Consider the following 22,987-nt stretch of genomic DNA (forward strand, 5'->3'; position numbering starts at 1 on the left):
GTCGGTCGCTGCTCAGCCCACAGCACTGATGGTTGAATTTTTAAAGAAGGCTGCGCTTGAACTCACGACCGCGGTATCAAGACCTGCGCTGAGATCAAGAGGTCCACGCTTAAGCGACTGAGCCACCCAGGTGCGCCTGGATGAGTCTTTTAATAGAAAAACACACGTGAAACAGTAGCAACATAATCTCTTGGCAATCCATTTGACCGGGGGTTCAGTTCTTCACCTTGGGAGGTGGCCTGTGAGAGGAAGGAGAGAGGCGATTCAGAGCTTGTCACCCTCTGGGGCACTCCGACCAAGTGCTGACCTGCAGGGCTCTGTCTGCGCGGGCTGCCTGCCCCTGCTCACCTGTACACACCCACCACCACTGCGTGGTCTCTCTCATACGGCTCTAAGGTCAGCTGCTCCTGGGGCTTCATGTTCTCCTGCTGCATCTTCTTCACTTCAGAGGCAAACACAGCCTCAGCAGAGGCCGTGGAGTCAATGCAGTTGGCCTACAGAAGACAGAATTTAAGTTCGCAGCAAGGCTTTGGGCTGTTTTCCCTTTTTTTGTGCTCTTTAAACCAGCAGTATTTGTTTTCATTGGAAACTCCGTGAAACTCGGGTTTTGGAAATGTAGGGAAAGACTTTGTTAGAGAAGTTTTCCAATTTGGTTTGGATGTCACACCGAGACTTATTTAAAGTCAGTGTTTTAATTTTACACCCAGGTTTTTTGGTTTCTTATCTCCTACTTCCTCTTCTTTAACAATAGTAATAATGCTGAGAATACTAAAACAAATGTAGCCAAAGACTAACAAATGGTGCATCTGGCTGAAAATCCCTATTTCAAAATAAAACATTTTTCAAATTGCATCTAGCATTCATCTCAAGTTTATTTTAGGGGCGCCTAGGTGGCTCGCTTGGTTAAGTGTCTGCCTTCAGCTCAGGCCATGACTGCGGGGTCTTGGGATAGAGCCCAGCATCGGGCACCCTGCTCAGCAAGGGAGCCTGCTTCTCCCTCTCCCTCTCCCGCTTGTGCTCTCTGCCTCAAATAAATAAATCTTAAAAATAAATAAATATATAAATAAAATTTTATACCAGGCTCTAATCTAAACACTACATATATATTGATAAATTTAATCCTTACATCAACACTAAAAGAGATATGACTAATCCCTCTACTTGACACGTAAAGAAACAGGCAGGCATATAGGTTAGGTAACTTGCTCAGAGTCAGTGCAAGCTGGAATTCAAACTCAGATGGTCAACTCCACGATCATGCACTTGACCATTCTTTGCCTATTTAAACCAAAAGCCTTTTAGTTTTGTAGACATTTTCCATCATGTGCTATCTGACGAGGGGTTGGGGGGGCAGGGACAGAGTCTGGGAATAGACTGTCTGGATTAGGAGGATGGAGGGCTTTTTGAGTAGCTGCATGGCAGTTACAAAGAAGATACTACCATCCCGTCTTAGACTCCTCCAAGCCCCGCACCTTAATAGAAATCACGAAATGTCCTCCATTACGAAGGAAAGTGTGGGCATTCAGGGCTACGATCCGGGTCTGGTCTGGCTGGGCCACGTCGGCAAAGATCACATCCACCATCGCTAGGGAGAAAGAAATGACAGTTACAAGCTGGATCCACCCCACCCTCCCAGCTCCTCCCATGAGGCCCCATCACCAGCAGGTTCCTGCCAGAGTCTAACCTGCTTCCAGTTTCCCTTCACAACACCGATCCCCCTCCCTCCATTGTGCTCCCAGGATGGGTCCAAAACCCAATCACACTATCCACTCATTCCTCTTGTGAACCATGATTGCCACCTACTCTGTCGCCAGCTCTGGGCCAGGTGTGGGGGACAGAGAGACAAGTCAAACCCAGACCCTGCCCTCGAGACGCTCCCAGGTCGGGGGGGGGGGGCGGGGAGACAGACGCGTCATCAAAAAGGCAAGTAGAGGTGAGCACTTACAGGCAAAAGTGTCTGCGGGACTGTCAAAAGTGACATATGTTGCAGGGACAAAGGGTATGGTATGAGTGCATGGGGGGAAAAAAACAACTCAAAGCCAGAGGAATGTGAAGTATTATTTTTAAGCCAATGTGACTGAATAAAACAACCAAAAACATGGTATAATGAAAACTGATTTTTTTAAACTGCAGAAAGCGGACAAAAAATTGCTCATATTAGTTACCTCTGAGGATGATTTACAAGGAATTCCAGTTTTACATTATGCTTCCAATTTTTTTTTTAAACACAGTGTCACAATGGGTCCCTCTGGGCCAGACCACACTCAATTTATGCTTTCTGGGTTATGATAGCCCCAGGTGATGAGGAGGAGGACTCTGAAGGGGGCTGTTATACGTAAGCCAGGGGCAGCATACCAAGTACCATATTTTAGAGGGAGGCAGGATGTATGAGGGTGCCCGACACCCAAGCTCCACAACCCCACCCAGCTCCCCTCACCCTCTTCATTCCAACAGACTCAGAAGGCCTGCTCATCCATTCTGATTCTATTCCAATCGGGGCTCTGGCCACCTCTTCCAGGAACCCTGGCATGGCCTGGCCTACACAAGCTGCGCCAACCCCCAGAGCCCTCACCGATGAGCATGCGGTACTTGTGCGGGTGCCGAGCATCCTCGATAACAGGAATAATGTTGGTCCTCTTCTTGGCCAAGTTAATGAGGTCACGGCCAGAGCGGTGGGAGAACTCGACTGCATAGACTAGACCATCCTAAAATAAATCAAATAATAAAAACACTGGTCCCAGGGGCAGCTGGGTGGCTCAGTTGTTAAGCGTCTGCTATCAGCTCAGGTCATGATCCCAGGGTCCTGGGATAGAGCCCCGCCATCAGGCTCCCTGCTCAGCGGGAAGCCTGCTTCTCCCTCTCCCACTCCCTCTGCCTGTGTTCCCTCTCTTGCTGTCTCCCTCTGTGTCAAATAAATAAATAAAATCTTTAAAATCAAACTAACAAACAAACAAAAAAAACACTGATCCCAGTTCTTATATGGGACACCTACTTTTGGGCACGAACACTGCATGTAGCGTCCCTTCAAATCCCTGAATCAAAATCCTGCTGTTTGACAACTCTTGTTGCCAAGGGTTACTCGGTCCCTCTTCACTTGATCTGAGAGCCCAGTCCCCCAATACAGGTCTCAAACGAGGAAGCCAGGGCACAGCAATGAAGTCCTAACAGCTTACAATGGGCCAGGAACTGCTCTAAGTACTTTATAGGAATTCACTCCTTTAGCTTCAAGGCAACCTGATATTCCAGAGGGTAAACCGAGGCTCAGAGGGTTTCTGTAACTTGCCGAAGGCCACCTCACTGTTAAATGCCCACATCAGAGCCTGGGGTTTTTAACCACTAAATGACACAGCCTACAGTCATGCGGAGGAGCTGGGGGTCCTGAAGTGAGCTGCGCTGGGGTCCTCTAACTAGGGAGCCTGCACAGCGACACAGAAATGCAGGCCCAGAAACTGACATCTGTTCTTTTAAGAGAAACCAGAAGACCAGACTTGGGGGGCATACGTTTTGAAAGAGGGCAACCAAATCCAACCATCTCCACCCTGGGCCCCTCTAACTGCACTTACTCCACACCCATGTCCCTTCCCTCCAGACCAGGAACTCAGGAGTGAGACTAAATGAGGCTTTGGAGACCGGATGCTTGGAGCTGCTCTTTCTCCCACAGGTGCTCTCCAGGAAGGGCCTAGCCCCAAGTCACACCTCTCCCTCCCTTCCACCTCACCACTTGCCCTTAATCACCCCTCCTTCTTCCCCCATCCACTCACCGGGCCTACAATGTCAGAGACATGGGAGACAGTGGTGCCTGATGCAGCCCCAAGGTAGAGCACCTTGGCCCCTGGCTTGATATGGATCTGGTCCACGCCGCCCAGGATTGCTGCTGCCAGCTTGGAGCGGAAGGGGTTCCAGGCACGGTACTCGATTTTGTCATCTCCCTCCTAGGCCAGGAAAGATGGGGATGGAAGTCAGTGCCAGGCTTTTCTGCTAGACCCCACTGCCCTTAGCCCCAGGGCTCTGAGCGCTTGTTCATTGTTCAAGAGATAAACACAGGTACACATCAGTGACCGTGACAGCCGTAGGGCCTGCCCTCTCATGGAGGTTATCGACTCAGGTAGAAGGCGGCAGGGACAGACCATAAATAGAGAGACGAAAGATCACATCTGTTAACAGCAAGACCCGTGCATTCATTCACCAAACATTCGCTGTGCCAGGCACTAGGGAGGCACACTGACCAAGACCAAGACCCCTGTCCTCAAGGAGTAAGTATACACTGAACTAACACATATGGTCCAGTAGCCAGGGACAGCTGCTAGAGCAAAGATCAAGTCAGGAAAGAGGAAATGAAGTAGGGGAAAGGGCTGAGGAACAGCGGAAGATGAGACAGGGTGGCCAGCGAAGAGCCCAGAAGGAGGCATCTGCAGTAGACCAGAAGGAGCTGCGGGCCAAGCAAGTTATCTGGGGAAGCGCATTCGAGGCAGTAGGAGAGGCAGCAGAAAGCCCTGAACAAGAGTGTGCCTGGCCATAAAGAAAATGACACGAGATAACAGGGCGGAGGGTGGGCAGTGAGGGCTGCTTTTGACAGACCGGGTGGCGAAGGTGGCCTTGTGAGAAAGGGAACCAGCCACATGCACACAGCTGGGAGAGCCGTACTCCAGGCAGAGGGAGGAGAGAGGAGGTCCATATGGTCAGAGGGGAGAGAGGGGGAGCTGGGATGTGCAGGGTCTTCTGGGCCACACTGAGGACCTAGGACCCACAGAGGTGGGGATCTGACTTCTGGATTAAGATGATCCCCCTGGCTGGCACATGTAAGACGTGGTGGGGGCAGGGAGGATAGACCGCTGGTCACCTTGTCAGCAGGGGCCCTGCTCTCACCGCAATAGAGACTCTCTTCTCTCCATATACCGATTCTCCAGGAACCAGATTCTTGGTGACAAGGGCATCTTCCTTTCCTCGACAAATGAAGACACCTAAGCGAGGAAAAGAGCACAAGGTGAAGACCCTGGGCCGCACCCCACCACAGCCCACCTTCGGCAGCTCCCGGCCTGCCTCACTCACCTTCATGCCGATGAGGCTCCACCATCACATTCTTCCCCGACTGGTTTCCTCTTTTTCCTCCCCGACCGCGACCCCGGTTGCCACCAGACTGGAAACCTCCACCTGCAAGGCAGGGAGGCCGTGAGAGAGGGAGATCCCATGATCTCTTCCCTCCCCACGCCCCGAGCCCAGGCAGAGCCTCCTGATCGTGTGTCACTTACCACCTCGTCCTCCTCCTCCTCCTCCTCGGCCTCGGCCCCTAAAGCCACCACCACGACCTCTGCCCCCGCCAAAGCCTCCTCGGCCTCCACCACGACCACCGCGGTCACCGAAGCCCCCTCGGCCACCGAAGCCGCCCCCACGGGGGCTGAAACCTGTAATGGCAACAGAAAGAGGAATCAGAGCGCGATGAGGCTGGAGAAGTTACGTCTCACGATTCCACCAGGAGGGGTCCATGATACCCTTAGCAGCAGAAAAATTAGGCGCCAACCCAGAGGTTCCACCAGCAGATAAAACTGGGGAATATTCATCGTTAACAATCACAAGGATCTACAGTTACACCCAACAGGTAAATAAATCTTAAAGAGTCATAAGTTAAGTGAAAAAGCAAGTTGAAGAAAACCACATCCAACATAGTATCTCTTATAAAGTTCAGCGACAACTAAAATGAAATAATGTCAGGCTGTAACCCACAAGCCACGCCCCTGCCGCCCCCCCCCACCGCCGGCCCATCCCCAGGCAAGAGCATGATAATGTAAAACTCAAAATAGTGGGGATTCGGGTAGGGGAGGAACACCCAGGTACACGGAGGTTACTGTCAAAGTTCTGCTTTTGTGGGTCAGACAGCAAATCTGCAGAATCCATTCTATTTTCAGTGTTAGCGTGAAGCAGCTCATTGTGGCAGCAGGGGCCCCCAGACCCTGGCAACATTTCCACACCCTCCCACCCCCTGAACTTGGGTCTGGAGGGGAGGTGGGCATGATGTCTTTCCTGCTACCCGATCTCCCTGCTCACAAACCTGCAGAAGTCTCTCCCACCTCAGGGAGAAAAAAACGAGAAAAAAAATTGAATTGTCCTTTATGGGTGAGTGACAATGTATAAGCAATTTAGGGCTTGTCAACAGGACTGAAAGTTGAAGGGAAAAGATTCAGGGAGACTTGATTTTCGTCATCTCAGGTCAGAGCAAACCCGTCCACTTCACCGAGCCCGTAACAATGGCGGAAGCAGACGGAATTCTGGTGCTAACAGATTCAACAGCTGACTTTTCTGTGCCGGGGTCCCAAGCTCCGCTGTACGTTCGGCAAATCCCAAGAGTTATAAGATAATAGTGTGAACACTGGTGATGCTTTAAGATGATCTCACTTGATGTTAACTATTCAATAGTAAACTTGCCAGAGTTTTTGTAAAGATGCATTACTATGCTCATGCGCTAGGAAAGCTTCACGTAACATAATGCTGTTAAAAATGAAAACATAAGAGGGGCGCCTGGGTGGCTCAGTGGTTTAGGCCTCTGCCTTCGGCTCAGGTCATGATCTCAGGGTCCTGGGATCCTGAGAGCCCTGCATCGGGCTCCTTGCTTTGAAGGCTAGGAGGGGGAGTCTGCTTCTCCCTCTGCTCTCAGCACCCCACCCCCCACTCCTGTGCACTCTCTCTCAAATAAATAAAATCTTCAAAAAAACCTTTTTTTAAAGATGAAAATGAAAAACTTTTTATCGTTATTACTAATTTAAGTTAAAAGTTAAGTCTGGGTACTCCTGAAGAGTTGACCTACCTTTACTCCCTAACGCCCTCTAGAGTCTCCTGTCCACACGGCAGCTAGGGATTGACCTTTCCCAAACCACAAAATCGGATCTCTTCATCCCCCTGCCTAAATCCCTTCAGTGGTTTTCTGTCATGTTGAAAACGCATCCAAAATTCTTTTCTCTGGCTTCCAAAGACCGAATCAGTGACTCTCACCTATGGCTAATCTCTGGAATGGACAGATCCTGTTTAGGTGTCTGGTGTAGGGGCCCGAGCACAGGGCTTTTTAAAGTTCCCCAGGTGATTTCATTTTTTATTTTTAAAAGATTTTATTTATTTATTTGATGGAGATCACAAGTAGGCAGAGAGGGAAGGCAGAGGGAGAGAGGGGGAAGCAGGCTCCCCACTGAGCAGAGAGACCGATGCAGGGCTAGATCCCAGGACCCCGGGACCATGACCTGAGCGGAAGGCAGAGGCTTAACCCACTGAGCCACCCAGGCGCCCCTCCCCAGGTGATTTTAAATGTGCAGCCCACCACCACCCAGCTCTGGCTCCTGCTGACTTTTGTGACCTCTCTCTTTCTATGCCGGGCTTTGTGCTCTTCCTCCTCAAACTCCCTCTCCAGCTTCGAAACTTTTATTTTTATTTATTTATTTAATTTTAATTAATTAATTAATATTATTTTTAAAAGATTTAATTTATTTAATTGTCAGAGAGAGAGAGAGGGAGCACATGAGCAGGCAGAGTGGCAGGCAGAGGCAGAGAGAGAAGCAGACTCCCTGCTGAGGAAGGAGCCTGATTCGGACCTCGATCCCAGGATCCTAGGATCATGACCTGAGCTGAAGGCAGTGGCTTAACTGACTGAGCCACCCAGGTGTCCCAAAACCTTTTTATACCTGCTGTTCCCACTGCCTGGGTCCTGGAGACATTTGCTAGGCTCACCCACTTGCTCACTTCACTCAGATCTCCGATGAAACGTTCCTTCGGGCTGCCTACCTTTACCCAGCTTTCTTGTTTTTCCTATCAGTCATCACACGTGGCATTCTTTATTACTGCCTGACTCCTGCACCAGAATCAAGGGCCCAAGGGACCGGGATGTTTTAATTGTTCTGATCATACTGCATCCCCAGAACCATGCACGAGGCCTGGCACCAAGCGGCTCAATAAACATTCAGTGAGCTGTGTGCTGATGACTCCTACACCCCAGGGTTCTGCCTCAGGGGGAAAAAGCACCCTCTCTGTTCAGGAAGTGGGTGATGACATGGTGACCAGAACCCTGGTCCCCTCCCCTCGAGTAGTTCATGTGTCCCATACAGGGCGCTGGAGCTGCCACTCCCGACCCTAGAGAGTAGGGACGGTTCATGGGAATCCTGCAAAACTTCATCTGTAAGACAGAGATATGGTGATAACACAGCACCCAACACACGGAGCTACAACAAAGAACTTCCCTCAACACAGCGCCTGGCACACAGTTTGCATACGAGTGTTCAAATGAAGGGAGGGAGAGTCCCCCTGCCCTCGCTCTTAGGGGAGACGCCACTGGGCCTAAGAGACTCTCACAGTCCAGGCCTGTGGAACAGAGACCCGAGAAGTGCGGCCACGGCAGGGGGGCATGGGGGCTCGGGTGCCAACTCTCAGACCCAGATACTCAAAACGTATCTTAATTCGTTTCAGGTCCTGGGGAGCTTACAAAAATGTACTAAAAGCACCCACTCCTCAGGGAAACTACACATTCGCACATGCTTTTCCAGGAGTTTTAGGAGGAGGTTCCCTGATTTAGACCCTGCTCTCCTCCCACAATATTCCACAGCTCAGAAAACGAACACTCCATCATTCGGGTTACACATGCCCAAACCCCAAGGGCTTCATGACCCCTCTCTTATACCCACATACAAGCTGCTGGCTCGATCTTCAAAATACATTTCCAAACTGAGACAATGTATCAGGCGGATCCACTACTACCATCCTGGTCTCCAAGGCCGTCACCTCCCAGATCACAGCAACAGGCTTCGCACTGATGCGTCTGCTTCCACTTGTGCTCCCCTGACGTCCTTTACACACACACAAGCCAGAAGGATCCTTCTAAATGCATCCATCAGACTGCATCACGTCCCTGCTCAAAATCTCCCCAAGGCCTCAACCAGACTCAAATCCTTTGTAAAGAGCAGACTCCTTTTTTTTTTTTTTAAAGATTTTATTTATTTATTTCACAGGGATCACAAGTAGGCAGAGAGGCAGGCAGAGGTTGGTGGGGGGAGCAGGCTCCCCGCTAAGCAGAGAGCCCAATGCGGGGCTCCATCCCAGGACTCTGAGATCATGCCCTGAGCTGAAGGCAGAGGCTTAATCCACTGCGACACCCAGGCGCCCCCGTGTAGAACTGACTCTTAACAACTTCTGCAACTTTATAGCCTAACACAATGAGGGAAGGGTTAGGAGGAAGGTGTCTCCTCCATTCCTGGGGGGAATCAGATTATAGGGTGCCTGCCTGCATGCCAGGGTCTGACGGGAGATACACAGTCGAGCACCCCTCCCCCACCATTTCATCAGATCTCCAAATACTGAAGAGAAAGGGAGTTTCACGGGGTATACAAGGATCCACAAACCCAACTGTCCCCTCCACCAGATGACTCCATCTCTCCACACATGGAGGGAAAAGATTAAGGGAAAACAAAGATCTGCACTAGGAAACAGACCTTCTGGGTCACGGTGGGAAGATTTCCTCAAACTCTAGTGGAACAAGTTGCGGGGAGGGGCACAGCCTGACTTAGAAAGACCTAAGACACCAGGGAGAAAGACCCTAATTTTGCTCCTCTTAAGAAGAACGATAAAGGGGCGCCTGGGTGGCTCAGTGGGTTAAAGCCTCTGCCTTCGGCTCAGGTCATGATCCCAGAGTCCTGGGATCGAGTCCCGAATCAGGCTCCCTGCTCATCGGGGAGCCTGCTTCCCCCCCACCCTGCCTTTCTGTCTACTTCCGATCTCTCTCTGTCAAAATAAATAAATTAAAAATCTTAAAAAAAAAAAAAAAAGAAGAAGAACGATAAAGCTAACAATTAGAGACAACACTATGTGTCAAGCCTTGTGCTATCTCCCCCCAGCTTTATTAAGATCTGACATATGGCATCATGGAAGGCTACTGTGTACAACCCGTTGATTTGTACACTTAAATATTGCAAAAAGATTACCATGATATGCTATTTTTTCTTAACACGATCTTGCTGAAATTATAACCGGAAACCATTTTACTGATAAGAAAATTGAGACTCAGAGAGATAAAGCCACTTGCCCAAGGTCACACAGTAGCTTAAGAAACAAAGCTAGCACTGAAATGTATGAACTAAGACCCTCCTACTGTCAAAGCCTGGACTGTCTTCCACCAGGGAGGTGGGGTGGGTTCATGAGAACCTCGGGGAAAATCAAATGAATAAAGTCACTCATGTCCTGTGACTATTTCCGCCCTACCCCCCACCCCAAGCTAAGCCTATCTTGGGCTTGTGAAGGTTCATCTCACCCGAGTTGAGAATCACGATCACTCAAACCTCAGAGACCCGCCTCTCGGGAGAGTAGAGAGCGGGAAAGTGGGACAGAGAAGGCCACTCACTGTCAAAGCAGGAGTCCTCATTCACTTGGGCCCTCTCTGAGAAGCTGGCCCGGGACCTAAGGGGATGGATGGTCGTCGCGGCGGGGACACAGAAAGCAAACGGGAGTTCTCCCCGACCCCAAATCGAGACTCTCCACCTGTGAACCAAGACATTAACCCCAAATCCCACGGCCTGAGATCCAAGCCCCCAGATGCCTGAATCCAGACTCCGGGTCAGCCCTCCCGACTGCCACCTCCAGCCCAACAACCAAGACCCCTAATGACGGCCTCGGTGAGATGAATCCTAGTTCAGGAACACCCCCATTTCAAGCCCAATATGCTCGACTCACGACTGTAACCTCCAAAGCCAGTCACACACCTCCAGACCAGGAACCCGAACCCTAAGCTCGGCGACCATCACAGGGCGGAACCAATACCCCCGAGCCACAGGAGACCGGAACCAGGACCCCGACCCCACAAGACACCGGAGCCCTTGCCCCTAAGCCAAGGCCCCGCCCCTCCGACTCCGGTCTGGCACTTCGATTCCCGCCGGCCCCAGTCCCTGACCCCTGACCCTGGACCCCAACCCCGGCCTGCACCTGGCTTCATGGCGAGAGCTCAGCTCCCCGGCTCAGGACTCTGGAGCAACCCAGACTACACGAGTCTGGCGCTTTCGCACGTGGAAAGCAGCGCACGCGCGGCGGCGTACGGCGCGTGACGCATCTTCGCAACCCCGCCCCTCGGAGCCCCGGCTGCGTCCGCGGCCGGGTGTGCGCGCTGTGGGCGGGGCTTCGTACGCCTCGCACGGCACCGCCCCCTCCGCCGCTTTGGCGCTGTCTTTACGCGCTGCCTACGCTGCTTGCGCTGCGGTCGCTACGGTGATCGCGCTTCCCGCTTCCTCTTCGTCGTTGTGAGTCTCCGGGTAATCGGGGCTCATTAGCAGGCCTTCGCACGCCTTGTGCCCTCTGCTCGTCTTCTCTATTTCTTTTCCTTCTTTCTCTTCCTTCCTTCCTTCCCTCTTTTTCTCTTCCTTCCTTCCTTTCTCCCTCCTTCCCTTCCTCCTTTCTTTCCTTTCTTCTTTCCTCCCTTACTCTCTTCTTTTTCTTCCTTCCCTTTTTTTTTTTTTTTTTTTTTAAAGATTTTATGTATTTGCTTGCTAGCAGGGGGAGCCGCAGAGGAAATGGAAGAAGCAGGCTCCCGGCTGAGCAGGGAGCCCGATGTGGGGCTCAGTCCCAGAGCCCTGGGATTATGACCTGAGCCACCCAGGCATCTCATCTCTTCTCTATTTATAATTAACTACCTAAGGCCCCTCTATACTGGAAAACTTTCCCTGACCCATTCCCTCGCTAAGAACAGGGAAGACTGGGCTTGATAAGCATTTATGCACCAGGTGCCCTATGCACTGAGAATGCAGCAATGAACACATCCAAATCCCCACCCTTCTGGAGTTCATCTTCTGGTGGGAGAAACAGATACCAACCAAGATATTAGAAGGCAATAAAGGTGCTTTGGAGAAATAACAGCAGGGAAAGAAGATAGGGCTGTTAGAGGAGGGGTGACATTTCTTCACTGGTGGTCAAGAAATGCATCAGGTGACTTGAGCAAGGAGCCAAAAGAGGTGAGGAGTGAGGTATGCCCCTATCTGGGGGAAGAGAGTTCTAGGTAGTGAGGATTGTACGTGCAAAGGGCCTGGGGCAGGGAGGGTATGGAGGGTTGGAGAAGCAGTGAAGGGTGTGGTTGGGGCAGAGTTAGCAGGCAGAGTGGAAGGAGACGAGAGCAGGGAAAATTGTGTGGGGCCTTGTGTGCCACGGGGAGGACTTTGGCTTTTATTCTGAGTGATCTGAAGCTATGGAAGATTCTTGAACAGAGAAGAGCTGTGATCTGACATGGGAGCACTCTGACTGCAGGTGGGAAACAGTGTGGGAGTTGCCCTGAAAGCAGGAAGACCAAGGGGGAGGCTGCTGTGGTGGATCAGGCAGCAGACAGGGAAGGACAAGACCAGGACACAGGCAGAGCAAAGAGGGAGGAGTGAGTGGATTCTGCATAAGTATTGGGAATTTGTGACTTGTAATTTTGTAACATTAATATTTATCCTCATATTCATTTCACAAAGCAAAACAAGTGCTACTATGAGAAATTACTAAAAACCTCCAGGAGAATGAACTGGTCTGTCCCATTCATTGCTATGTCTCCCAGTACCTAAAACAAGGCCTGGCCCAGAGTGAGTGCTTCACTTGGTTGTTCTCTCTCAATCTCTCTCTCTCTCTTTCTCTCACATACACACACACTGGCCAAGAATTTTCAGAGATTATGATTTTGTTCATTTTAAAACTTTTTTGGAAATACGACATGCTTACAGAAATGTGCAGGCAACTGTGCAGTTTTACGAGTTATCACAAAGGGGGAAACCCATATCACTGCCACCCAAGCCCACAAAGAGGGCATTACCAGTACTCCTAAAGCCTCCTTGTGACCCTTCTCTTAGGTCTCTCTCACTATGTACCCTGTTCCCACCTTGGTTTCTTCACTTCATAACATATCCTGGAGATCAGTACTCTACAGTGTATACAAATATACCTTATTTTACCTTCATCTGCAGAGTTGTCCATCATGTTAGATCAACCAGTCCCCTACTAATAGACATCTGAATCGTCTTTTTTGTTGTTGTTGCAGGTTTGTTGTGAAGCTTAGAAATATTATATATGAGGGGCGCCTGGGTGGCTTAGTGGGTTGAGCATCTACCTTCGGCTCAGGTCATGATCTCAGGGTCCTGGGGTCGAGCCCCGCGTCGGGCTCTCTGCTCCGCGGGGAGCCTGCTTCCCCCCACCCGCCCCGACTCTGCCTGCCTCTCTGTCTACTTGTGGTCTCTGTCTGTCAAATAAATAAATAAAATCTTAAAAAAAAAAGAAATATTATATATGAATAACCTGACATTTTGAATCATTCAACATATGTACATTTCTTTTTCTGTCAATTGCCTGTGTATATCCTCATTTTTTAAAAAATATTTTTATTTATTTATTTGACAGACAGAGATCACAAGTAGGCAGAGAGAGAGGAGAAAGCAGGCTCTCCACAGAGCAGAGAGCCCGATGCGGGGCTCGATCCCAGGACCCTGGGATCATGACCTGAGCCGAAGGCAGAGGCTTTAACACACTGAGCCACCCAGGGGCCCCTGTCCTCATTTTTTTTTTTCTAATTGGACTGTTACCTTTTTCTTATTGATTTGAAGGAGCACTTTTCATATTGTGGATATAATCCTTTACCACGTATGTTGCAAATCTTTCCTCCAGGTTAATCATTGGTCATTTACTCATTCAATAAATATGTACTGAGCATCTACTATGTGCTAATTTCTGGGAATAAAGTGGTGAATGTGGGGCCCCTGGGTGGCTGAGTGGGTTAAAGCCTCTGCCTTTGGCTCAGGTCATGATCCCAGGGTCCTGGGATCGAGCCCCGCATCAGGCTCTCTGCTCGGCAGGGAGCCTGCTTCCTCCTCTCTCTCTCTGCCTGCCTCTCTCCTTTCTTGTGATCTCTGTCTGTCATATAAATAAATAAAACCTTTAAAGTGGTGAATGAGATAGATGTAGTCTCTATCTTTGAGTTACTTCTAATTGGGCAGAAATTCAAATGAAAGTAATTTTGAAGGGTAGTAAATGCTAGGAAGGAAAGAAGCAAGCAGGCAAGCGTCTGGGACGGAGGGCAACAGAGGGAATCCACTTTGAGTGAGGTGGCTGTGAAAGGCCTCTCTAAGGTAGTAACATATAAGCTGACATTTGAGGGATAAGAAGCAGCTAGTCATGTGCCAAGTGCAAAGAAGTGAAATGGGAAAATTTGGCATGTTCAGTACATTGTAAGAGCAGGTTCCCAAATCATAATTGGCAAGGCAGCAATTGGAGATGAGTCAGAAGAGGTGGACAGGGGCCTTATAGGAAAAGGTGAAGCTTTTGATTTTATTATAAGAGAAATTTATAGCTAATGGTCCACCTTATATGTTAACAAGAGTCATAGAGTAGTGGTGAGAATGGATTGCAAAAGGGGAAGAGCAGATAGGAGGCTCTTGGTATTGTCAGCATGAATGAGGGTGATGGTTGCACCAGGTGGGCTTAAGAAAGTGGGTATGCTTTGATACAACCCAACGGGGGGGGGGCAGGAAGGGAAGAATCAAGAACGATCCCTGTTTTCTGACTGCTACGGCTAAGTGGAGGCAGTGCTATTCACTGAGGTGGGGAAGGCCACCGTGGGAAGGGTGGGGGACGGGGTTGGAAAAGAAGAGGGATTTCAAATTTTGACTTGTGGGTAGGATTGACACATTAAATCCCCACTCCAGCTCCATGAGGTGGGTACTTTCGTGAACTCTGCTTTAAATATGATGCTGTTGGGGCACCTGGGTGGCTCAGTTGGTTAAGCGTCTGACCCTTGGTTTTGGCTCAGGTCATGGTCTCAGGGTCTTGAGATGGGAGCCCTCATCATGCTTGGTGCTCAGTGGGGAGTCTGCTGGAGAGTCTCTCCCTCTCCTTTTCCTTCTCTCTCTGCCCCTTCCTCTGCCCACACACTCTCTCTAAAATACAGATGGTGTTGAGTGACTGAATCCCTTCAGAATTCTTATGTTGGAACATAATCCCCAATGTGATGGTATTTGGAGGTGGGGCCTTTGAGAGGTGATTGGGTCGTGAGGGTGGAGCCCTCATGGATGAGATCAGTGCCTTTATAAAAGAGGCCCCAAAGGGCTCCTTTGCCCATCTGCCCTGTGAGGACACATGAGAAGACAGCCAGCTATGAACCAGGGAGAGGGCTCTCGCCAGACACTGAGTCTGCTGGTGCCTTGACCTTGGACTTCCCAGTCTCTGGAAAGGTGAGAAATAAATGTTTGCTCTTTATAAGGCATCCATTCTGTGGTACTTTGTTTTAGCAGCTGCACAGACTAAGACATACGAGGAAACTGAGTGACAGAGAAATTAACTTGTTGGACTATAAATGATAAAGCTGGAATCTATTCATCCCTCTTTCTATTTTTGACTCCTTCCCTCCATCCAATTGTTCATCTTCTCATCTACTCTTTGAATTATCCATGTCCCTATCTTCCCATTTCTCCACCCCTCATCTGCCCATCCATGTCTCCTTCCTCCCTCCCTCCCTTTCTCCTCCCTTCTACCCACCCATAATCCATCCATCCCTCCATCCACCCATCCCTCCATCCACCCATCCACCCATCCACCCATCCACCCACCCATCCATCCATCCCTCCATCCATCCACCCACCCATCCACCCATCCATCCATCCATCCATCCATCCATCCATCCATCCATCCATCTTTTCACCCCCCAAATTTATTGTGCCAGGCATCTGGCGGCTGCTGTGCAAGAAGGAAAGTCAGGGGAGGAGGAGGCATGAGACAGACACACTGGCATGCAGCTTAGCCTGAGATATTTATTCAGTGCTCTTGCAGTTGGCCTTGGTGACTCATCAAGGGGGTACAACAGTGTAGGGGCACACATGGACACTGTGCACCCCCCAGTTATTGCAGTCTCCAGGAGGGTCAGGTCCTGAAGTCCTCATTCCCAGTAGATGACTGATCAGCTGTCACTGTAAGAGACAGACTCTTAGCATTTCCTCTTGCAGACTGAGCACTTAACCCGACTGCCCACTTCCCATGAGGACCCAGGTGCCCCTGCCCCAGGTAGCCTGGCTTCCAAGCTATACCCCTCACCATGGGGAGAAGTCCTGCATTCTCCAGATGTCCGTTGTCATTTTCCGGAGTCATTCTCGTCATTGGTCTGGTCCCCGTCAAAGTTTCCACAGACCCCACACAGCTTCCCAGCATGGGCTTCGCTGACCATCACAGCCAGCTTCCCTTTGAGGTCAAGCCATACCTGGACCCCTGCCTCCTGGTTAACACTCACGGAGCCATCGGGATTCTTATGTATGGACACAGATCCTGATAACTCAGCTGGGAGGGCCACATGGATACCATTCACCTGGTGGTGGTAGGGGAAACACAGGTGAGACTAGAGCCACAAAAGAACTGGAGGGTTACCAGGAAGGAGCCTCCAAGCAGGAAAACAAGTTCAAGGAGCAAAAGCAGAGACACAGGTGCCAAAGGAGACAAAGACATGGATAGAGGCATGGTGTGGACAGATGCATACATAAGCTAGCTGGAGATGTGGACAGATGGTTAAAAGGACAGACAGTTGACAGAGAGATGGGTCAATGGATAAGTAAGGATGCAAAAAACATCTCAAGGCAGCTGGGGTGGCAAGGAGCACTTTGTACCAGACAGATAAACACACAATCCAACCCCAGCATCATCCTTTCTGGTTCTCTTTTTCAAAAAAAAAAACCCAAAAAACAAAAAACAACACTTGTATGTGTCCTTTAAGTTACTGGTTCCCTAACAAAAGCAACTTCATGCTTTATTTTCTCAATGCTGATGTCTGAAGACAAGTAATGATCTAGAAAGTATCATAATCATGTGAGAAAATTACAGTTTCTCTGTCATAAGCTGTGAACTCAGTAACCTTGGGAATTGTATGAGATTTTTCCTTTAAATAACTGTTGTTTGTTTTCATTGATGAGTTAATCCTTCTAGAGCTAGACTCCCTAGAGAAACTTCTTTGAATTAAAGTTCTTTTTTAATAAATGATTTCTGTCTGTTCCTCTGTCAGTTGATTGGAAAGATAGGTAGATATTGCCTGGATAGATGGATGGATTGGTGGGTGGATCGTGGTTGGTTGGATGAGTGGATGGGTGGGTGTACAGACTGGTGGGTGGATGGATGATGGGTGGGTGGATGCATGGGTTGATGGATGGATAGATGGATGGATGGACTTGTAGGTGGGTGGATGCATGGGTTGATGGATAGACAGATGGATGGATGGACTTGTAGGTGGGTTGATGGATGGATGACGGATGAGTGGATGAGGGGATGGATGGATGCATGGACATGTGAATGGATGGATGATAGATGGATGGACTGGTAGGTGGATGGATGACTGGATGATGGATGGGTAGATGAGGGGATGGGTGGGTGTATGGACTGGTGGGTAAATGGATGATAGGTGGGTGGATAGAAGGAAAGAAGGAATGGAGGGAGGGAAGTGGGAGGGAGGGAGAAAGGGGAAAAGGGAAACAGAGGTAGAATAGATGGCTGGAAGAAGGGAGAGAAAGAGACAGATGTAGCGAAGGAAAGCTGGAGGGGTGGATGCAGAGTTTCACCAGGTTTTAAGCTTGGGAAGTATAAGAACTAGGGCTGAATCATCTGTCACTCAGTGCATGGTCTGTTGTAGAAGGAACAGAGCTGAATGTATTCACAAAAACAACCTTTTCCTGGGAATCCTCTTGGGTGGCCAGGCCCCATTCTGGGTACTGGGGACAAAGTGATGACCAAGATGGATGGGACCACTGCCCACCTAAGGATTCTATTCTAGTGACGGAGAAAGGCAAGAAACACGAACAAAGAATGGATGACTACAGAGAGTGAGAAGTGTTTTGAAGGAAATCAAAGACCCCGATAGCATGGAGACCAGGATAGAGAGGAGGAACTTTTGTACGTGGTCAGGAAAGGCCTTTCTGGGGAAGCTGCGCTGGAACTGAGATCTGGAGGATGAGAAGGTGTCAACTCAGCCTGCCTGGGTGAAGAGCTTTGCAGCAGTAGAACAGCACATGTGAAGGCCTGAAGCAGGAAAAAGCCTGGTGTGCTGAAAGGTCGGCCTGGCCTATCATTAGCATAGCTAACGAGGGATGGAGTTACCGGAAACAGGGTTGGGGGCCAGCAGGAGTCAGATCACACAAAACCTTGTGTGTAGGCCTATGAAGGGCGGTGGCTTGAGTTTGGAATGCTGCTCTAGGAAGCCACCGTAGAGTTTTCCACCTGATCTGATTCCCATTTCTTGAACATCTGTCTGCTCTGTAGAGAACTGTTTCTCTCGGTAGAAGGGCAAGGGGGAGGTCAAGAGTAGGGGTCTGTTAACCTGAATTCTGGATCAAGGAGATGGCTTGAGAAAAGGAATGACTGGCCCAGATTATTGGAAGGAGAGAACGCAAACTTCCCTGCTTCCAGGAAGGCTGAGTCTTGGCCCATCTCCAAGTGCTGGTGGGGGTTTGCAGACCATCCACTGAGGGGGGTGTGTGTGGAGCTGTCTCTCTCCACTGAACCTAGAAGACCCCAGTGGATGTCTCTGCAATCAGTAAAAGGTCACAGAACTAGGGACATGCTCATCTGGGAACTTTAGTGTAGCCTGACGTCCATGTTTGGGTCTGGGGCTCTCCCATGTGGGTCATGAAGAATTGGAACATAAGTCAGCCTCAGACCTCAGTTTGGCCAGATTCTCTCTGAGAAATCTGGAATGGGGGTGGCAAGAACCATGGGGTTTGGCAAACATAAATGTACATGAGAGGAAGTCAAGGCAGAAGGGAGGGGGCACCAGGGCTGCAACAGACTCGTGGAGGCAGACAATGACAGGCTGAGTGGGGCCCGAGGAGCAAGCTGAGGGACAGGTGAGGGAAGGATCAGTGGCCGGGAATCATCAAAGTCCAGGAGAAGTTCCTATTGGACACTTCACTTGGGCATGATCATGGCTCCTTGTATCCACAGTTATCCCTACAACCTTGTTCCCACCAACATGGTGGGGAACTGAGCCCGGTGCTGCTGGGTTCAAAGCCTGGATCTCTCCCAGGCACTCTGAATGCTTTGAATGAATGATTTCACCCTCTTGGGCCCTAGTTTATCATCTGTGTACAATGGAGATAATAGTCCCTGTCCTTGTGGGGAACCACAAAGAATGAAACTGATTTGGTGAGTGGCAAGTCCAAAAGATAGAGGTACAAATCCAGATAATACCACTAGGGCACCTGGATCCAGCCACACCTGAGGCTCTACCCCTGGATTTTCTAGTCTTAGAGGCCAAGAAATTCGTTTTTGCTCAAGGCAACTTGATTCGGATTTCTGCTGCTTACAACCAACAGAGTTTCGATTAATGCTACGGTCAAAACGACTGATTGACTTGAGTGTGTTTTCACTCCTCAAGAACTCAGCCAGAACAGACTAAGTTCGAAATACTGAGACAAATACCAATCCAGAGACTGAACTACAGAGATCTGGATAAAGAAAACACAAGGCAGACGGGCAGCCAGGATTGTAGGCGCACAGTAGCAGGAAGGACAAAAGCCCAGGGGAGACGTGCCCCTGTGCCCAGGCTTACCCACACTCCGTTCTCTGAGCTCAGAGTCACCAGCCCATCCTTGAAGAAGATGTGAACCTGGTTCACAGGTTCAACTTTGCCTTGGCAGGCCTGGACCACAGCCACCACGCGGAACCAGGGGATGGTGTCGGGTAGCCCTGGGCAGCGGGAAGACAGCTCGTAGATGCCCTGGGAGCGGAAAGCTCTGCGGGACCCATCGAAGGTGGTGAGGGTGGTATCCAGAGAGAGGGAACAGAGACCCTGGGAGGCCCAGCAGTTCCGGGCCCCAGCCTGGACCTCACAGACACGGTCTGGCTCGCAGCTGGATGCCTCGCAAGTCAGGCCGGTGCTTGGGGAGCAGGAACAGCGCTGGTGGCAGTCTGAGCTCAGCAGTGAGGAGTTCACCTGTGCATAGAGAGAGGGGCCAGGTGGCCGGGGTGCGGCGGATGGCGCCCATGGCTGCAATCTCCCAGACTCTCTGCAACCATACAGGGTGACTTGGCAGCAACTTCCACTGAGCCATGAAGTTTACTTCCCCTTCCCCCAGGAATCTGGGTTCACTTTAGCGCTACACTTTGGTTGTTATAAGGCAACAGAAGTAATGCCGCCCCAGGTTCAAGGTTGGACCTCATGAGACCTCACGGCTTTCTCTCTCTCTCTCTCTTTCCCTTCCTTCCTCTCTTCTCTCTCTCTTTCTTGGGACCCTGGCCTTAAGAATAAGCGTGGGCTAGTCTGCTGGAGGATCAGACCCCACGGAAGAGAGACACCAATCCCAGCTGCCACCACTGTATGCCAGCCAGCCCTCAGCCGACCCACTGCAGGGCTAGAGATGTATGATGAGCTCCAGAACAGCAGAGGAAGCACCCAGCTGAGTCCAGCCTGAACAGCGGACTCCCAGAATCATGAACTCAGCAAGTAGTTGTTTTAGGCCACTATGTTTTGGGGTAAAATTTGTAAACCAGTAAAAGCCAAAAGATAGCAGGTAGGACAGAGAGCCTGGAGTCCTGACACCCACAGCCCAGAACACAGGGCCCTGGGAACCCAACTCCAGCAAATAACTTTTTTTCTCCTACCTGACTGGCTCCTCTCTTTTCCCTGTGTTTTCAAGTTCGTCCTCACCTCCCAGATCATCTCCCAAATCCTTAACTGTTACTTTGCTCAGTGCGCAGCCCTTCGACCTTTCTCTTCTCTCTCTGGGTTCACTACCTGGTAATCTCATCAAATCTCAACAAAACTAAAAGCAGTGTCTGATCCTCATTTAGGCTCTGGCCCAGGAGGGGCGGGTAATTGTCGTAGAGGACATCACTGGGACCCCCGGTAAAGTTCAGACGGAGTCTTTATATAGTATTGAGTCAGTGTTCACTTCCTGATTTTGAAATTAATCACATCATAATCATGTAAATGAATTTCCTTGTTCTTAGGAAAGCCAAGCCAAAGTACTAGGGGGTAAAGGAGCACTATGTCAGCATCACTCTCAAATAGTTCAGAAAACACGTTCATATACCCTTATGCGAAAGGATGATAGACCAAGAGTAAGGGGGCACGGGGGGGCTCAGTTGGTTCAGCGTCTGCCTTTAACTCAGGTCATGATCTCAGGGTCCTGGGATTGAGCCCCGCATCAGGCTCCCTGCTCAGCCTGCTGCTGCTCCCCCCCGCCCCTCCCCTTTGCTCATTTTCTCGCTCCCTCTCTCTCTCTCAAATAAATAAATAAAATCTTTAAAAAAAAGCAAACATGCCAAAAGGTCAACAAGAACCTAAAGGAAAGGTATACCGGAGTTCTTCATATGATTCTTGCAAGTTTCCTTAAGTTTGAATTCCTTAAAAAAAGAAGTCTGAATAGAAAACCCAGAAATGAACCCTCAGCTCTGGTGGTCAACTAATCTTCGACAGAGCAGTTAAGAATGTCCAGTGGAAAAATGACAGTCTCTTCAAAAAACGGTGTTGGGAAAATTGTGCAGCGTCATGTAGAAGAATGAAACTGGACCATTTCCTTACACCACACAAAAAGAGACTCAAAACGGATGAAAGACCTCAGTGTGAGACAGGAATCCATCCAAATCCTAGAGAAGAACACAGGCAGCAACCTCTTCGACCTCAGCCGCAGCAACTTCTTGCTAGACATGTCTCCAAAGCCAAGAGAGACATAGGCAAAAAGGCACCATTGGGACTTAAAGATAAAAAGCTTGTGCAGAGCAAAGGAAACAGTCAACAAAACCAAAAGACAACCAACAGAATGGGAGAAGATATTTGCAAATGACATATCAGATAAAGGGCTAGTATCCAAAATCTACAAAGAACTTATCAAACTCAACATCCAAAGAAAAATAATCCAATCAAGAAATGGGCAGAAGACATGAACAGACGTTTCTGCAAAGAAGACATCCAGATGGCCAACAGACACATGAAAAAGTGCTCCACATCACTGGGCATCAGGGAAATACAAATCAAAACCACAGTGAGATACCACCTCACACCAGTCAGAATGGCTAAGATCAACAAGTCAGGAAACGACAGATGTTGGTGAGGATGTGGAGAGAGGAGAACCCTCCTACACTGTTGGTGGGAATGCAAGCTGGTACAGCCACTCTGGGAAACAGTATGGAGGTTTCTCAAAAAGTATGAAAAGAGAGCTATCCTATGACCCAGCAATCACACTATTAGGTATTTACCCTAAAGATACAAATATAGTGATCCTAAGGGGCATGTGCACCTCAATATTTATAGCAGCAATGTCCACAATAGCCAAACCATGGAAAGAGCCTAGATGTCTATCAACAGATGATTGGATAAAGAAGATGTGGTGTGTGTGTACACACACACACACACACAGACACAGACACACAGAATGGAATACTACACAGCCATCAAAAATGAAAGCTTGCCATTTGTAATGGCATGGATCAAACTAGAGAATATTATGCTAAGTGAAATAAGTCAACCAGAGAAAGACAATTAATCATATGATCTCACTGATATGTGGAATTTAAGAAACAAGGCAGAAGATCATAGGGGAAGAGAGGAAAAAATGAAACAAGACAAAACCAGAGAGGGAGACAAACCATAAGAGACTCTTAATCTTAGGAAAAAACTGAGGGCTGCTGGAGGGGAGGTTGCTGGGAAGATGGGGCACTTGGATGACGGACACTGGGGAGGGTATGTGTTGTAAGAGCACTGGGTATTATGTAAGACTAATCAATCACAGACCTGTATCCCTGAAACAAATAATATGTTATATATTAATTATAAAAAAATAAAAATAAAAGTCTGAAAACATTAAAAGAAATGAATGAATAGAACAAAAGAGCTAAATACTATCTCTATATGGGTGGGCCAGCTCATCTGTATCTCCAGTCCAGACTTCTCTGGTGAATGTTAGACTCATAAATCCAAGAAACCTTCTAGCACAGGCAGACTGGTCAGGGCTGGGAAATGGGAAGCACTGCAGTAATACCTAAACCAGCC

The 22,987-nt window shown here is 49.3% G+C and overlaps 2 protein-coding genes across 3 annotated transcripts in view; both read right to left on the reverse strand.

Moving 5' to 3' along the window:
• Positions 1 to 109: 109 nt before the first annotated feature.
• On the reverse strand, positions 110 to 11,066 carry FBL (fibrillarin). The gene is made up of 9 exons (XM_080828971.1): positions 10,945 to 11,066; positions 5,250 to 5,402; positions 5,050 to 5,151; positions 4,867 to 4,961; positions 3,762 to 3,932; positions 2,573 to 2,705; positions 1,473 to 1,585; positions 349 to 494; positions 110 to 239 (listed from the first exon to the last, which is right to left on the reverse strand). Exons 1-9 carry the CDS (start codon positions 10,952 to 10,954, stop codon positions 215 to 217), a joined length of 948 nt encoding a protein of 315 aa, XP_080685097.1. The 5' UTR covers positions 10,955 to 11,066; the 3' UTR covers positions 110 to 214.
• Positions 11,067 to 15,757: 4,691 nt separating this feature from the next.
• Positions 15,758 to 22,987, reverse strand: part of FCGBP (Fc gamma binding protein) — a gene marked incomplete at its 5' end in the record, with an annotated part of 41,624 nt that continues 34,394 nt past the window's right edge. Inside the window, 3 exons of one of the 2 annotated variants that reach the window (XM_080828936.1) lie at positions 15,758 to 15,932; positions 16,057 to 16,324; positions 19,547 to 19,930. In XM_080828936.1, the coding sequence (XP_080685062.1) occupies positions 16,094 to 16,324; positions 19,547 to 19,930 (615 nt within the window). In that variant the 3' untranslated portion in view covers positions 15,758 to 15,932; positions 16,057 to 16,093. The remainder of the gene's footprint in view (positions 15,933 to 16,056; positions 16,325 to 19,546; positions 19,931 to 22,987) is intronic. The other variant, XM_080828937.1, reaches the window with a different exon arrangement.

This window comes from Martes martes, assembly GCF_963455335.1.
Source record: "Martes martes genome assembly, chromosome: 17".
Lineage (NCBI taxonomy): Eukaryota > Metazoa > Chordata > Mammalia > Carnivora > Mustelidae > Martes > Martes martes.

Coding starts and splice junctions, on each gene's coding strand:
- FBL (XM_080828971.1), bottom strand. Junction 2,706..3,761: donor TCTCTGACATTGTAGGCCCG/GTGAGTGGATGG, acceptor GATTTATTTTAG/GATGGTCTAGTCTATGCAGT. Junction 495..1,472: donor ATTTCGTGATTTCTATTAAG/GTGCGGGGCTTG, acceptor TGTCTTCTGTAG/GCCAACTGCATTGACTCCAC.